Source organism: Anneissia japonica, unplaced genomic scaffold (assembly GCF_011630105.1).
Source record: "Anneissia japonica isolate Jap-2015-1 unplaced genomic scaffold, ASM1163010v1 scaffold287539_len122650_cov154, whole genome shotgun sequence".
Lineage (NCBI taxonomy): Eukaryota > Metazoa > Echinodermata > Crinoidea > Comatulida > Comatulidae > Anneissia > Anneissia japonica.
The window spans coordinates 10,275-20,992 of NW_022722456.1; the positions used below are offsets into that span (position 1 = coordinate 10,275).

The following is a 10,718-nucleotide window of genomic DNA, read 5'->3' on the forward strand; positions in this document are numbered from 1 at the left end:
GTACAGCGCATGTGACATTCATCTCTATGCGCTTTCCAGAAAAAACAGAAAATATAAAGAACATGAATAAATGGTTGAAACAGAAAAAAGGTAGTAGAAAGGAAAGCAACACAAATAAAGAAAAGTAAAAAGAAAACAAAAACAGGTCAGAGAGGGAAATTAGAGATTGTCAAATACGGATGATCATACTGTATTGCACTTTACTGTACTGTGCTTTACTAATCTATATATACTGTACTAATAAAATACTGCACTGTACTATATTACTGTTAAAAACATTTAAACATTCAATCAAATATTGAATAACGAAGTCAAAGGATCAATTATTAATTTTGAAAGATACTTAGATTTACAAACCTTTCATAAATTTATAGTTTGTTGAAGGTCTATTAATAAATAGTGAATCTTGAATATCTATTAATAAATAGTGAATCTTGAATATCTATTAATAAATAGTGAATCTTAAAAAAAAAGTAAAAAAAAAAGATCATACATCACCTGATATGAGACAGTGTTATGATTAAATCCGGCTTTATGCGTTAATAATAAGTGTTATAATCGAAGAATCAGTTGTATGAATTCGATGGTAACTCTAACCGCAATTAATATTGATAAACTGGCAAAGTAACATTTATTTTTTTAAATCACACCAGAAAGCAAATTACTCGCGTCTCTCTACCAGCCATATTCTCTAAACAATTGAAATCCTTTTAAAGCACTTTAGCAATTTACTACCAGCATAATTATTGGGTTAATAATCAGAATTTCATTTACTCAAAATAGAAATATTGACATTAATGAATTTGTTTGACGTATTTTGCATGATTTATGAGTACATGATCCCAAGCGTCATGTATTGTACAGCTTTAGTTTTCCGATATTAAATTCAGTTATGAAATATTTATAGTTGTTTAATGTGTTGGTCAACACCATCAAACTAATATAAGTAGTTAACGTTTTAAACCTGTTTACAATCTATGTTATAATTACGCTTATGTAAAAAAAAAAAATGTAAAAATGGTCCTCAATAAACGTTCATGATTCAAGACCTAGCGGTGTGAAAAATTATACCAAATAGATCATCAAAGTCTCCAATCGTAGAATTACCTTTATACCTTCAAGGTTTTAGCCGCACCAGATTGCAAATTATACGCGTCACTCTACTATTCATATTTTCTATACACTTTTTAAAATATATTTTATTTTGTATGTAATCACGAACTAAATATATCACAAATCATATTCTTACATAGAAAACCAAACTATGAAGATCTTTTTTTAAAGCACTTTAGCTGTCAATTTACTACCAGCTTATTAAACTCAGAATTTCATTAACTCAAAATAGAAATACTTACAATAATGAATTCGTTTGGCCAAATTTACATGAATTATGAATACATGATCCAAAGCGTCATGTATTGTACAGTACTTTAGTTTTCCGATATTAAATTTAGATAGGAAATATTTATAATCACCCTCGCATCTCCGAAGGAGAGGTGAAGGATTGCAATAGCGCGCGTCTGAGGGTGCGACTCGAGGGGATCGACCACATGCCAAAGTAGGGGGTGTGTAAAAATCTGGCCGACGGACTAAAAATGGTCATTCGCCCGATTGATGGGCTTGTCAGGCAAGGCCTGTGATGTGCGCCTCGTTTGGCCTGGCTGAGCCAACTCGAGCGGATCTACCACCGGACGTTATTTTTTAGTATGGCTAAATATCTTTGGTATGGCTCAACAGGGCGAGGGTTCGCAATCTCAGATTATCTTGTTACCCTCTCGCCCCTAAGAAATGGGGAAGAGGGTATTGCAATGAGCTCTGCCTGTCTGTCCATCGCTGTGGGGGCTGTCTGTCTGTGGCGTGTTTGTCCTTCCGGGAGCACAACCCAAAAACTACTGGACCGATTAACTTAAAACTTTCACACATTGTCAATATTACATATGTAGCTCGGTCCCGGTCCTACCAACTTTGGCGCACATGAGAAGTAAGGTGTAGATTTTATAACGTTATTTATTATATAGTTTTCGGTTGTAACTGACAGAGTCAACTCGAAGGGATCGTTCGACCGAGTCGTTTGACTAGACCAGGCTGACTTGAGCATATTGACCGTGGACAGATTCGAGCGGATCGACCATGGGGATTGTGTCAAATTTTGGCCGGCGGACTGGAAGCAACCCGGAAGACGTGTAAGCCTGACTGATGGGCTTGCCACTTGAAGCCTATGCTAGGCCTTGTTTGGCGGATGAATTGGAGAAATAAGATGCAGATTTTAAAATGTTTTTAATATTTTCAGGCTGTCTAACAATCTGCTCTCACAATTAAAAAGAAATAATTGTGAAAAATAAAATATTATATACAATACTGAATATACAAATGAGTTGGTAATGTGTGTTACAACATTTTCTGCGATGTTGAGAGGAATTGGATGAATTGTTGTATTTTTTCTTGGAAAAGAAAAATTACCAGACTTAAAAAATAGCTAATTCCACTTTAAATTACTTTATAGGAAAATTCCAACCAACGAATGATTGTATAAATGGAGACTAAGGGAGTCAATGAATTGTAATAATTGTCATGTTATTGATACGGAAAACATAAGTATTATATAAGTTGTAAACATGTGAGACATTTCTGGACAGAAATAAGGAACATGACAAGTATCGACACAATACAGACTTATTTTTAACCATTTTATTTGGCGCAGACATCTAATAGTAGCAAAGAGTATATACTCTAGGTGCTTACTGTATTTATATGACAAAGATTTTAGAATTAGGCCTACTACAATAACAAAAATACGCCTTAACTTTATTCAGAAAACGAAATACACAGAAATGAACTGTAACTCAACATCTTGTACTATTGTACAAAAAAAGAACATATATATATTATATATATGTATATATTATTATAGGCCTATATGCATACCTATATATATTATATAAAGGTTAAGGAAAACTTACAGGACTTGCAAATGATTGTCATTGTGATTTTAGCTTATCTAAAGAAATTTAATTTCGGTATTTTTTTAAGTGGACCATTTATTTGGCAATACATTTTGCAAACCTCGTAATAGAAAATCTGAAAGTGAGCGTTTTTCGTCTGGGCCCCATTAGCTTAGATGTATTCGGCTGTAAAACACACCAAGTATAAATCCACGATTTAGAATATTTTCTGTTGGGGGCTATCTGGTGGTGAATTGAGAAGTTTTAACAGGAACCCCTACTTCTGAAAAGTGTAAGAAGGCCTGCTGCGTTTTGACGCGTAAATTGACAATCAAATTTTCATCCGAAAGACGGTCTGCTATTGAAACCTTTATTAAACAGATTAGTTCAGTCGGCTAAACTGGTGGTAGCCACTGTGTGTGCGCTGAACCGTGGAGATTTCTAGGTTCCCGGTTCAATTCCAATCGCTGCCTCTCCTTGTGTTTCAGCTGAAATACAAGTTACGATAGCGCACTGTCTTTCGGATGAGACGTTTAAGCCGTTGGTCCCGTGTGCAATATGGCCCATATACACGTTAAAGAACGCAGTACACTCTTCAGGAAAGATTAGGGGATTGTCTCCCGGTGTACTGCCCAATTCATCACCAGAAGAAACCCACTGGAAACAATCTTCGGACTTATCCTTGGTTTGATTTACCTCGAACTACCCCTATCCCTAACCGGGTACCAAGATATTCACGGTTTTGTGCACACATAGTGGCTATCACCGTTTATTATTAAATAAACAAATAAATGCTAAATTTAAATGTTTTTTTCCAGATTTACAAAAGACAGGCAATCAGTCTCAGCAAAAATATAACATTTATAAAACTGAAAAAACGTGATGACTTTTATTATTATTTTTTTATTTGATGGTCATAAAAACAGAACTATTAAAGCCCCATTCCCGGCAAAATTTCACTAAAAACTGACTTTTTTTAGAAAATATTCATTTGCATTACTCCAATTATTGCAAATCATGGAAAAATATTGGCATGAATTTTAGTTTTACGCAAAAGAATTAAAAAAAAAAAGAGAAATACAGACTATTTCTCATAAAATATTACCATTTTCTGGACGAATTCATCGTTACTAGGCAAATTCAGAGGTTGTAGATCGCATCCACTGGAATACTCTCGCTTTTATGTACCGTATACTTTTATACAGTCAATAAAGTGCGCCCTCTCTAATGAGATTAGTTTTTGTACTTCGTATCTCGCACAATGCGGTCGTTCGATTAAGGCTGACATATGTTTGTTTAAGTGTCAAAATCTCAGTCAGAATCAGTTTTTTTAACGAATTTGAAATAATTCCTATGAAATATTATATTTCACAAGTGTCAATACTAGCAACGGAAAATATCATGTCGGCCGTTTTTATGTGTAATAACAGAACTTAAATCGAGGTAAGGCTAGGCCTAGCCTAGCAGCGCTGGATAGGCTAATGTTTTCGGCGCCTACGATATTTCTTCTCACGACCTATCGCAAAATCAAAATGAAAAATTCATCCGCAAAATCAAACATGAAAAATTCATCCGCATTTTTTTTTTTGTGTGGAACACAAAAAATCAAATTTCAGTCTTATTTTACATTTTTTTCATTCTTATGAATGTCTAAATTCAGTTAAACTAGCAATTCCGTATTATATTTATAAATCTTTATAACATTATACAAAAATTAGATTTTTCTTAAAAACTGAAATTTTGCCGGGAATGGGGCTTTAACAAAAACATTAAGCCTCCATCACTATACAATAATTATACATCACTTACATAATACAGCAACGCATAATGCTAATAAGCTCCCGCCGGTAGCATGTGTTTACTGCTGCATTGACTTATTAAAGAACACGTGACATGATTAAAAGTAACTGTAAAATCTTGGTTTGGGCACAGTATAGTACATATATACAGTATGATCTGCACTCTGGGTATTAGGGGTGAGGATCTACTCGTTTGTATACTGTATTTGTTGTTGATGATGGAATTATTGTCGAAATATTGAAACCTATTACGATGGCGTTGAGTATGTGCTCTGAGCCCGTACTACTGTATTATTGAGAATAATCATGGACTTGCCGATGTCGCATTATCGTCGTACACGTAGTTTTGGAGCAGTGAAATTAGCGGGGCTTAGATTGCCAGGCTTGGATGGAAAATGAGTGTTATTTGGAATGTTCAGTGCAACGTGGTAGCCGACCGTTCTTGGGAGGGGGAGGGGGAAAGGCCTATCTGCGGGGTATGAGTCGAAGTAATAGCGTGAAGGCATGTTGATAATATATATGACGATAACGATCAACAATAAATACTTTACTTTTTGAAAATAAAAAATATGAACGATGTTATTATTTCTAATGATTATCTAACATCTTTAAAAAAATGAATTTTCTGTAGAGAGAAGATCGTTTTCGTCAACATATTGTAAACAGGCCTTGACAGTGTCTTCTTGAGCCCTGGCGCTTACTCTTATTGGGATCCCCTAATAAGTAAGCGAAATGAGCATTAGTTTTCGAGCGGAGCGGACAAACAGACGCAGGGGGAAAGGGGACGCATAGGAGTCCAGAGGGTGAAGGTCCCAAGGAGGGTGGGGGTCCGAGGGGGTGTTCGCGCTCAGAGATTATGGTATGTCATTTATGAACTGAGTTAACAGTGAACATAGAATGGTCCATGACCAGTGGTGTATCTAGGAATGCGCGTGGGAGCGGGAGGGCACTCGACCCTCCAAAAAATATTCGTGCCCCCCCCCCCCGCCTCCATAAGTCGCTCCAAAATCACAGTAAAGTAGTTAAAAATCAACTTATTTATCGAATTACCGCCCCTCAACCTGTCTCTTATACACATCTAGATGTGTATAAGAGACAGCTTTTATACAGTCAATAAAGTGCGCCCTCTCTAATGAGATTAGTTTTTGTACTTCGTAACTTCTAGATATGCCACTGTCCATGACTGATGAAACATTTCGGACAATTTTATGACAAAATTTAACCAACATTGATTACATAGGCCAAATTTCGGAACTTGGTGTAAATAAAGAGAACATTTTAGTGAGAAACAAAACATGTTTTCATAACGTATATACAATGCAAATCAGATTGATCACAAAATCAGAAACAATGTCAAACATCAGAACCTAGCTTTTACTGTTTAAAACTGTCGGGGCCCCATTGAATGAAACTATGGTATTATAGTTTATAGATGGCAGTAGACACAAAAATTCACTGAAGACGAGTATACAAAAAAATAAGTTTCCGCCACATGCATTTAAGATATGCTTTGTAGGATCAAAATTTGACTTTTTAATTCTCAAATTTGATTATGTATATACAAATAAGTATATCCCACTGCATCAATGATTTTACCTGAGATAAATAATTGTCATAGGCCCTATTTCTTATACATCATTATTGCACAACTGTACTTCTAACGAGATCAAGACCCCGTCAAGGAGAGCTGCCCCTTCCCATCGGGGAGAAAAACCACAATTCGTCGGGGAGAAAAAATGTATATGTGTTTTTTTTCTAGGGCCTTTTCACAATGACATAAATGAAAAAGCATTGATGAGGTACCAGCAAAGAGTCCAAAGACCTTGGCAATTGCGTGACGTAATCTATCTCAATTCCAGCAATTCTGAAACTGAGCCTGCTATCCGCTGGTGGCGCTGTAATCGATTTTTCTGTCTCCCACTGAAAAGATCCAAAAAATTATGATCAGGACCTACCCAGAAAAATCCTGGATACACCCTTGAGTAAGTGTACGTGAAGCATTTTACAATTACTCTTCCCATTCTTAATTACAACTTGTCAATGCCTTGTATGCATATCACTAGACACATTAAAAATTATACATACTACACATGCATACTTTATAGATGTAAGTTCCAGTGTTTTTCATAATCTATCGCCGTATAGTACAGGATTAGTCGTGTTTGCACTCTATTATTCAACCGACTTCCGTATGACTTGTAGAAGAAGGCTCATAGTCAGAATGAGTCATAGATGAAATACGTCAGTTGTATACTAGCTTAAATAAATGTTCATTCTCCCCCCCCCCCACCAAAATTATCTATGCGTTTTGCTGTGATCGGGACATTGCAACTACATTGGCAACTCCTCCTACTCTAGAGGCGCCTATGGCAACTTTTTGGTCGCAATGCACAACACACCAACATCAAAAGTGACTCACGCTGTCAAAAGATGATTGCGATGGGCGCACCCTGTTATCATGTTTTTGTCCCGTTGCGGTTGCGGTTCCGGTGTCACGAAAATGTAGGTTTCAAAGCAAATCCGGCTCCAGTTGCGTTTGCTTTAACAGTGCATTTTAAGTGATTCTATTTATACGGAGCACGTGCATGTGGATATTACCACACAGTGGGCTGAATTCAAAACGGATGAATCGCTCCATGGAGCGATTAAAATAAATGCATGCGGTTACGGAGACGCAACGCAACCGTAACCGCATTAATGGAATCACTATCGTTTAAAACTGTTATATCGATCATCAAAACGGACCGCACCGCAAACGGTGACGTAATCTCAACCGGACAAATGGATTCCTAGCTTTACATGTGAAGGTTAAAAAAGCGTAAATTTTAAGTTCGACCGTTATTGATGGATATTGTAATAAGTAAATGAATAACTATCAAAATGTGTTATGTGAAAGTTTTGCAGTTAGGCGTTTTAATGCGAAGTTCTCGCAAATTATAATTATTAACAGGGAAGAGATTATCCGAGTACGTTGATTCACAATTACAGCAATAGGGAAACGGCTCACAATCCTCTTTACAACACAACGCATGTGACGAATCTGTTTCTTTGAGAACACTTTCGGCAAAGATTATCTTTTTAGATTCTGTGTCCATTAGCATAGTCAAGTTTTCAACTACTCTCTTGTACGCATTTAGTTTACCTAAATCGACACGTTCTTCTGGGTCTTTAAGAATGTCAAAAAGAAGTGGAGATTGAAGACGCGTTATTGGAAATTCTGCTCTGCACATTTCATCAATAGCGTCCGGATCACACCTGAAGGTGCATTCTGCGTAGAAGTGAGCTTTGTATCGAATACTGCGAACGGCAAACGGGCCTATGTCCGGGTCAGGTGTAATATCGTAGAACAACATTGAGGATCTTGTAGTCTGTGGAGAAAAGGTTAAAATGTAAACACTGTAGAACAATATTGCTCCGATACTAACCAAATGGACTTTTCCGGTTAGCCTCCCATTTGGATTGCTGTCCATAAAGCGACAGCGTCAACGTACATAAAATCATACGTTTGTGGAGCTACACATGCGTTTTGTGTTGTGGGGACAAACGCGTTTTCCTGGCCATGCTGTGATTGGTCAGTTGTTGAGTTTGTTTTAAATGCCGGAAAGGGTTCATTGAAATTCTGCACTCGTTTAATGAGTTACCGTACGGTATTGCGTATGGTAATAGACGTTGGGGAAAATGGTATCATGTCATACTTAAAATAGGTAGGTCTATCATTTGAGTAAGGACAAAATGCTTGTGACGATTTACCGTCCAGAATATCGTAGCACCATTCTTTTACATGTCTTTCCATTATTGGCATATTTTGAGTTCCTATTAATTATGGCCATTAAAATATCGTAAAAAACAATAATTTTACAATAACAAAATTATTATTGGCTCATGTTCTTTATTTAAAAGGTTATTTGACTTTCATTTACAGAGGTCTTTCTAAAATTATAGTTAAAGACGTGGGAGTAGTAATATTATATTATGCGTTAGAATATTCTGTTACATATGGCAATACTTGCAGCATTTTGTCGGCTGGGCTTCACGGCCTCTCGAAAGGCCGCTGCGAGTATAATAAATAATATGTTAGGCTTAACTCATATACCCACACAATCCCTACTGACGACACACCATCACTCGCATTTATAAAAAATACCTACGTTTCCGTTGCCAAAAAGTACTTCCGAAATGTCAAATCCATCGAGGGTGACGTCAAATTCATCTGGAGAGGAACCACTTAAACGTCTAAGTGTCGGCCAGATGTCAAGATGACTAACAAGTTGCATTGAGACACCCGTTGGGATGTGCCCTGGCCAATAAGCAATCGTAGGAACACGAAATCCACCTTCAAAGGTCGAAGTTTTTCCACATCTGAAGATTCCTGAAAACCCGCCCTCAAGTTTTACGTCTGGACTTCATATTAAAGGTTTCAAAATTAAGAGAATGATTTACTAATTTGGACTCATATACAAATAAACTACACAGTTATGAGCATTATGTATATCAAAGATATTGCATTTTAAAATATAAAAAGATAAATTTCCGAGAAACTGATTTATTACTTTTTCCTGTTAATTGTTACATCATAAATTCAATAAATAACAATATCCACCTTCAAAGGTCGAAGTTTTTCCACATCTGAAGATCCCTGAAAACCCGCCCTCAAGTTTTACGTCCGGCCTTCATATTAAAGGTTTCAAAATTAAGAGAATGATTTACTAATTTGGACTCATATACAAATAAACTACACAGTTATGAGCATTATGTATATCAAAGATATTGCATTTTAAAATATAAAAAGATAAATTTCCGAGAAACTGATTTATTACTTTTTCCTGTTAATTGTTACATCATAGATGCAATAAATAACAATCAAAAAGCATACAGAAGAGGAGTACAATACTACAGCAACATAAACTACCACCTCCCTGCATAAAAACACCATCCCACATATACTGTACTGTCACAAGTATGTTTAACAGTGAACACAAGCATAAGGGCCTAATATAATTTTATTTTTTTAAATAATATTTTGGATACATGATTAACAGTCTAGCGAGTTATATCTGTCGCCTGTATTACGATAACCACAGAGAGGCGCGCAACTCTAGTACTCTAGGCCAAACGGAAAAATCGTTCGCAACAAACGTCCATGCTAGGTCGCCTGTAAAGCCTCTTTTCCACTAGGCGAATTTATTCGCAAAGCATCAAAGCGTCGGGTCGCTTCCTGAGCTCTGATTGGTTGCGCATTTTTTCGCTTCGCAAAAACTCCAATAGAAATGTGAATGCGCATGCGCATGAGCCGAAGCTTTCAATTCGCGCGAATAAATTCCAATAGTGGAAAAGCGGCTTATGGCCCGGAGCCTCCCAACATTAATAGGCATGCGCAATATATATGGCTAGGCTATACCTGATCATGAGTGACAGGCGACACGTTACGTTCACCGTCCTTGTATCTATGCCCGAATCCACGTCAAACTGTTGATAGTTAAAATATTGATACTCTAGATATACTGTTTGATTGGTATTTTAGAATATAGACCGTTAGCCATCGAGCATATTTTCAAAAATATTAAACAATCGTCGCGATGTACTAGACCTAGTCCCCATTTATTGTTTCTTTATAACATTTAGGTGGTGTAATTTATTAAACTGTTTAATGGTATAATCATGGTATGATACGGCGACGTCGATCATAATGAGAACACGATAGCGAGCATGCGCAAAGCAATTGTAATTACAGTTGTAAATTGTTTATCAGTTGATTATGATAAGAGCAACGGTACCGCGGGTTATAACCTTTGATGTTCGGTTCGAGATGTTTCCATGTAATTTCACTGTTCTCTGGTTTTTTTGAAAATGTACTAAAGTAGTAAATGTTTGCCATTGGCATGAAGAATTAACTACTACTTATTTACTGGTAAAATAAATGTTTATTATAGACATGGGTGCACGAACTTTAAAAGGACAATGCTATGTTGTATATATA

At 36.5% G+C, this 10,718-nt stretch overlaps 3 protein-coding genes across 5 annotated transcripts in view; all 3 read right to left on the bottom strand.

Annotated features, from left to right (window-relative positions):
• LOC117111894 (arylsulfatase A-like) overlaps nt 1-604 on the bottom strand; it is a gene marked incomplete at its 3' end in the record, with an annotated part of 9,669 nt that extends 9,065 nt beyond the window's left edge. The window contains exon 1 of the mRNA XM_033254920.1: nt 499-604. The remainder of the gene's footprint in view (nt 1-498) is intronic.
• The window catches only part of LOC117111895 (arylsulfatase A-like), a 6,259-nt gene extending 5,618 nt beyond the window's left edge, over nt 1-641 (bottom strand). The window contains exon 1 of the mRNA XM_033254921.1: nt 514-641. The gene's annotated coding sequence lies outside the window, so the exon portion shown is untranslated. The remainder of the gene's footprint in view (nt 1-513) is intronic.
• Nucleotides 642-7,035: 6,394 nt separating this feature from the next.
• The window catches only part of LOC117111889 (arylsulfatase A-like), a 7,694-nt gene continuing 4,011 nt past the window's right edge, over nt 7,036-10,718 (bottom strand). For 2 of the 3 annotated variants that reach the window (XM_033254914.1, XM_033254912.1), the window contains exons 4-5: nt 8,890-9,142; nt 7,036-8,109 (exon numbers count right to left, since the gene is read on the bottom strand). In XM_033254914.1, coding sequence (XP_033110805.1) covers nt 7,627-8,109; nt 8,890-9,142 — 736 coding nt within the window. In that variant the 3' untranslated portion in view covers nt 7,036-7,626. Of the gene's footprint in view, nt 8,110-8,889; nt 9,143-9,341; nt 9,410-10,718 lie in introns of all 3 variants that reach the window. The other variant, XM_033254915.1, reaches the window with a different exon arrangement.